The 6,911-nt window shown below is 50.2% G+C and overlaps 1 protein-coding gene across 1 annotated transcript; it reads left to right on the top strand.

Moving 5' to 3' along the window:
• The first annotated feature begins 3,503 nt into the window (after positions 1-3,503).
• On the top strand, positions 3,504-5,456 carry LOC138359569 (proteoglycan 4-like). Its single transcript, XM_069318914.1, has 2 exons — positions 3,504-4,049; positions 5,220-5,456. Exons 1-2 carry the CDS (start codon positions 3,504-3,506, stop codon positions 5,454-5,456), a joined length of 783 nt encoding a protein of 260 aa, XP_069175015.1.
• The last annotated feature ends 1,455 nt before the right edge of the window (positions 5,457-6,911 follow it).

Raw genomic sequence — 6,911 nt, 5'->3', positions numbered from 1 at the left:
GAGGAGTGACGTGTGAGAGGCCGACCAGTCTGGAAGTGACCTATAGAGGTCACTCATGCGGCCACTCTTACTCCAGTACCTCACCCACCCACCCCCACCCCAGGGAGGGGGGGGGCACCACCAGGGTAGAGAAAGTTCAGAACATCACCACAAAAGGTCTTGCTCTAGTGTTTAGTTACTGTGAGATGGTGAGGACTCTATACCTCACTAGGAGACGGTGAGGACTCTATATCTCACTAGGAGACGGTGAGGACTCTATATCTCACTAGGAGACGGTGAGGGACTCTATACCTCACTAGGAGACGGTGAGGACTCTATACCTCACTAGGAGACGGTGAGGACTCTATACCTCACTAGGAGACGGTGAGGACTCTATACCTCACTAGGAGACGGTGAGGACTCTATACCTCACTAGGAGACGGTGAGGACTCTATATCTCACTAGGAGACGGTGAGGACTCTATATCTCACTAGGAGACGGTGAGGACTCTATACCTCACTAGGAGACGGTGAGGACTCTATATCTCACTAGGAGACGGTGAGGACTCTATACCTCACTAGGAGACGGTGAGGACTCTATACCTCACTAGGAGACGGTGAGGACTCTATATCTCACTAGGAGACGGTGAGGACTCTATATCTCACTAGGAGACGGTGAGGACTCTATATCTCACTAGGAGACGGTGAGGGACTCTATACCTCACTAGGAGACGGTGAGGACTCTATATCTCACTAGGAGACGGTGAGGGACTCTATACCTCACTAGGAGACGGTGAGGACTCTATATCTCACTAGGAGACGGTGAGGGACTCTATACCTCACTAGGAGACGGTGAGGGACTCTATACCTCACTAGGAGACACTATAAGCGTGTGTGCGCTCTCCTGGTGCACACACACACACACACACACACACACACACACACACACACACACACACACACACACACACACACACACACACACACACACACACACGACGTAAATGATCTCCCAGAAAGTATAGAATCGTTCCTCTCATTGTTTGCTGATGATGCAAAAATTATGAGGAGGATTGAAACAGAGGATGATAGTAGGAGGCTACAAGATGACCTAGACAGACTGAGTGAATGGTCCAACAAATGGCTACTAAAGTTCAACCCGATTAAATGCAAGATAATGAAACTAGGCGGTGGAAACAGGAGGCCAGACACAGGATACAGAATAGGAAATGAAGTGCTTCGTGAAACGGACAGAGAGAAAGATCTAGGGGTTGATATCACACCAAACCTGTCTCTTGAAGCCCACATAAAAAGAATAACATCTGCGGCATATGCGAGGCTGGCTAACATCAGAACAGCGTTCAGGAACCTGTGTAAGGATTCATTCAGAACCTTGTACACCACATATGTAAGACCAATCCTGGAGTATGCAGCCCCAGCAAGAAGCCCGTACCTTGTAAAGCACAAGACAAAGCTGGCAAAAGTTGAGAGGTATGCCACTAGGCTAGCCCCAGAACTAAGAGGCATGAGTTACGAGGAAAGGCTGCGTAAAATGCATCTCACGATACTGGATGACAGAAGAGTAAGGGGAGACATGATCACTACCTACAAAATTCTCAAAGGAATTGACAAGGCAGATAAGGATAAACAGTTTAACACGGGTGGTACGCGAACAAGGGGGACACAGGTGGAAACTGAGTACCCAAATGAACCCCAGGGACGTCAGAAAGAACTTTTTCAGTGTCAGAGTAGTTAACAGGTGGAATGCATTAGGCAGTGATGTGGTGGAGGCTGACTCCATACACAGTTTCACGTGTAGATATGATAGAGCCCAGTAGGCTCAGGAATCTGTACACCAGTTGACTGACAGTTGAGAGGCGGGACCGAAGAGCGAGAGCTCAACTCCAGCAAGTACAAGTAGGTGAGTACACACACACACTAAGGTATTATACGACAAAGAGTACTGGGAAGACGGGACACCACGGGCGTTCATCTCATCCTGTAACTACACACGCACACGTACCGACATCCATTGCAAAGAGTGAGGTGGTGGTTGTGTGTTAGCATATTGGTGTGCGTGCGTGTGCATGTTAAAGTGGATGAGTGCGTGCGTGTGCATGTATGAGTGGATGAGTGCGTGCACGTGATTCACCTGTGCCTGCTAACCTCTGGATGAGTGCATGTTCGTATTCCCCTTCCGCTTTCACTTGGTACATGCCAGGCTGCAGGAGGGTTGCCGGCCGCGGTGGCATCACCGAGGGCTCCGGCAGGTGTAGCAGAGCCAGTACCTGGAGGCCAGTGTCCTTGACCCTCGGGGGGGGGGGACACATGACCACTGACCCAACACCTGCTGCAGGTAGGTGATGATACAGGTGTGTCTGTATCCACCTACTTGTGCTTGTGGGAATTGAGTTTCGGCTCTCTTAGTCCCGTCTTTCAACTGTCAATCAACAGGTGTACAGGGTCCTGAGCCTATTGGGCTCTATCATATCTACACTTGAAACTGTGTATGGAGTCAGCCTCCACCACATCACTGCCTAATGCATTCCATTTGTAACCACTCTGACACTAAAAAAGTTCTTTCTAATATCTCTGTGGCTCATTTGGGCACTCAGTTTCCATCTGTGTCCCCTTCTGCGTGTGCCCCTTGTGTTAAATAGACTGTCTTTATATACCCTATCAATTCCCTTGAGAATCTTGAATGTGGTGATCATGTCCCCCCTAACTCTTCTGTCTTCCAACGAAGTGAGGTTCAATTCCCGTAGTCTCTCCTCGTAGCTCATACCTCTCAGCTCGGGTACTAGTCTGGTGGCAAACCTTTGAACCTTTTCCAGTTTAGTCTTATCCTTGACTAGATATGGACTCCATGCTGGAGCCGCATACTCCAGGATTGGTCTGACATATGTGGTATATAATGTTCTGAAAGATTCCTTACACAAGTTTCTAAAGGCCGTTCTTATGTTAGCCAACCTGGCATATGCTGCTGATGTTATCCTCTTGATATGAGCTTCAGGGGACAGGTCTTCTTGAAGCCTCAAGCAGTCCTCTCCTGTCTTAATCCTTCTCATAGTTTAGGCATCGTCCGCAAACATTGTGTGTGCGTGCACCAGGAGAGCAGCTCACTATGAAGGGAGACGGAGCCAGGTACTCCGAGAACAACAGCAAGTCATATGTGAACCATTAACAAGTAATGGAAAAGTAACCAGACATCTTGTCAGTTGGTGCAAGTGTTGTAGCGAAGGAGAAGCACATGAGCAACATTTAAAAAAAAAACACCGGGAACACTGTCGCAACACAACACTCCAGTACATCACACCAAATACAAAATATATATTGAATGACAACCCAGGAAGCGAGAACACATTATATGAGCAGTGACAACACCTAGCCATCAAGAAGACGTTGGTTCAGGAAGGTACAGCATGGAACATGAGCCAGCAACAAGAAGCACCAGTCATCATTACAGCTCAGCCAACCACGTTGCCAACCCATCAACAATGATCAGCTTTCTTGTATAAAAGTATTATGATATACGCCGGCCGCTGTTGCAACGCTGGCCCCGTCACCCGCCGCCACGCCCTGCCACCACGACCTGCCGCCACGACCTGCCACCACGACCTGCCGCCACGACCTGCCGCCACGACCTGCCGCCACGACCTGCCACCACGACCTGCCGCCACGACCTGCCGCCACGACCTGCCGCCACGACCTGCCGCCACGACCCGCCGCCACGACCCGCCGCCACGACCCGCCGCCACGACCCGCCGCCACAACCTGCCGCCACAACCTGCCGCCACGACCCGCCGCCGCGACCCGTCACGACTTAGGAACCTCGCAGTTCGAACACCAACGCAAATCGCTGTACCAGCCTTCTTGTCCTCCTCGGCATCCGACGACCTTGTGAAGGAAATTCCACCTGTCTACTTACATCAGCTGGCAGCCGTACACAATCCCAGTTTTACACGCTGTGCCACTGAGTGGGCCTCTCGTGCAGGCCCACCACCTCAACCACCATCCTCAAAAGTCCACAATCAAAAGCAATCCAGCTGGGATGGCCCCATTGTAGACCAAGTTGGTGCAGAGTGCCTGGGTGCTGCATCAACACAGCACAACATTGCTCGCCTCACAGCAGTAGCAGCACCACATGCAGGGGATTTCCTGTTAGCAACCCCCAATGTCGGCAACTGGTCCGCGTCTCACACCACACACCCTCCGAGTTGCTGTGGCCCTCCGCCTTGCTGCCACAATCAACACCAAATGTAGGTGTATTTGCGGCGAGGTGGTGGCCGACAGTTACGACCACCATGGCCTACTCTGCCAAAGCACAGGGGGATGGCACTCGAGGTACAGTGAAGTTAACGACATCATCAAGAGAAGCATCAGAACAGTTGTATGCCCAGCAGAGAGAGAGCCCCGTTACCTAACGCCATATAACTCCGCTGCTTGTATTGGTCGCCCAGATGGTATCACAGTGAACCCCTGGAAGAATGGCAGGCAGTTGGTGTGGGACTAACCATGTGTATATGGCTAACTTCGCTAACACCTACATTGACTTCAGTGTTGCACATCCGGGTAGCGCTGCCACTCACCGGGAATCAGTCCTTAGTCCCGTAAGTATTGACAACTGGATCACCACTACAATGTTGTGTCTATTGCTTCTGAGACACTCGGCGCCTGGGGTAAGAGTGCCACCAGTTTTTTAAGGAACTGGGTTCTAGGCTTATTGAAACAACAAGGGACCCTAGAGCTGCCAGCTTCCTTTACCAGCGCCTCAGTGTGGCGATACAGAGGGGCAATGCACACTGCATTCAGCGTTCCTGCCCGCCATCTGAGGAGCTGGAGGAACTCGACAACTTATCATCATTGTACCGTATATGTAACTCCTTTTTGTAACAAAGTTTAATTAAAACTTTATTCTCACTCATTATGTGCATATTCACAAAGTGATGAAATAAGTATTACAAAGAGGCTTAATTGCGTTCAAATTAAGGCTCTCGTGACAAACTGGCGCTCGCTAAGGATTAGTTCACCTGGTGACTATGAGAACAATGATAAGATGACGAGAACAATGATGAGAACAAATGTTGATGATGAATCATTGGAAGACGCAGAGAGAGATGATGATGATGATGAATGATTAACTAGCAGGAAACTTTCAGTAGAGGAGACGGCAGTTGGGGGGACAGGGAGAAGAGACAGTGAAAGTGTGAGAATGATACAAAGAAAGTGAGGAAATGACAGGAGACGCAGGTGACGCCACCACTGACAAACACTGTCATGTTTGAGGACGACCCTGAGGTCCCTGGTGAGGACGACCCTGAGGTACCTGGTGAGGACGACCCTGAGGTACCTGGTGAGGACGACCCTGAGGTCCCTGGTGAGGACGACCTTGAGGTCCCTGGTGAGGACGACCCTGAGGTACCGGGACAAGATGCCCGCGAGTCTAGCGTGAACGTAGACATCATAAACATGTCCTAAACACAGTTCATCATTCACTAAACAGGATTACTGAGCCGCGACGTCACGCACAATATTATAACGTCACGTTTGTGATCAACACGTGACACGAAGCTTTTATGTACGAAACAACTAGGGGGGGGGGGGAATTATATCCTCATGACGTCACCAAGTGGTTTGTTTACATGTGACGTCACACCAACATGGTGGCCGGGGTCTATATTGACACACACCGGAAGTGACCTTCCCTCACGAGGTGATTCACTATCCTTAATTACTGAAGTGCTCTGAAAGCCACAAGTGCAAGAGAACGACTTAAATGTGACAGTGACACTAATGAGGGAGCCTGTCTCTACACTCTTGTCAGGTCTGTCACCACCACAACAACACAGGAGCCAGCCACAACACAGGAGCCATCTGTCTCACCACCACCACCACAACACAGGAGCCAGCTGTCTCACCACCACCACAACACAGGAGCCAGCTCCCTCACCACCACCACAACCCAAGAGCCAGCTCCCTCACCACCACCACAACACAGGTGGCATCTCCCTCACCACCCCCGACACCAACAACACAGCCATGTTTCCCATCTTGACCTACACATATAATCTCTCATTAAGTGTGTAATGATCCCGCCAATATTGATCCATAAATGCCACACTGGCCGCCACAATGCACTTACTGAATATTAAACCACAATGTGGAGCTCCAGCCTCGAGTACACTTCACTTTGCCACCACTAGAGCACACGTTCACTAATTACCCCAAGTACGTCCTAAACCACAATACTTACTGTCGCTAGACATCACTAGGGCCTCGTAGCTTGGTGGATAGCGCGCAGGACTCGGAATTCTGTGGCGCGGGTTCGATTCCCGCACGAGGCAGAAACAAATGGGCAAAGTTTCTTTCACCCTGAATGCCCCTGTTACCTAGCAGTAAATAGGTACCTGGGAGTTAGTCAGCTGTCACGGGCTGCTTCCTGGGGGTGGAGGCCTGGTCGAGGACCGGGCTGCGGGGACACTAAAGCCCCGAAATCATCTCAAGATAACCTCAAGAAGATCACTCAGCAAGCCAATATGGGAAAAGAAGAGTCGATAAATTGTGAATTGATTCATTGAATTGATTCACTGAGGATTTTATCCGGACACTTGGGTGAAAGGGTGAACTGGGAAGGGCTGACTGTCACCCGTCCAAGAGACGGATGGCAGCAAGTGTAACACTGTCATGCAGGGAGGACGGTCAGGTTAATGTTCCCAGAAGTTCAGGAGTTAAGAAACAAGATGAAAGTTGTAGACCATAAGTTCCCAGTTGACCCCGGAATATATAGTCATTCACGCTATCTACTCTTCGCCTCTCTCTCTCTCTTTCTTTCTCCTTCTCTGTCTTGTCATGCTGTGTTCTCCCTACTTTCTTAGCCGCAACGTCTGGTCAACGCTCTCGCTCTCTCTCGGCCACCTGTCACAGACTATATGC

The sequence above is a fragment of the Procambarus clarkii genome, chromosome 91 (assembly GCF_040958095.1).
Source record: "Procambarus clarkii isolate CNS0578487 chromosome 91, FALCON_Pclarkii_2.0, whole genome shotgun sequence".
Taxonomy (NCBI): domain Eukaryota; kingdom Metazoa; phylum Arthropoda; class Malacostraca; order Decapoda; family Cambaridae; genus Procambarus; species Procambarus clarkii.
Note: the sequence above shows the minus strand (reverse complement) of the source record. Positions and strands in the feature narration are given on the sequence as shown.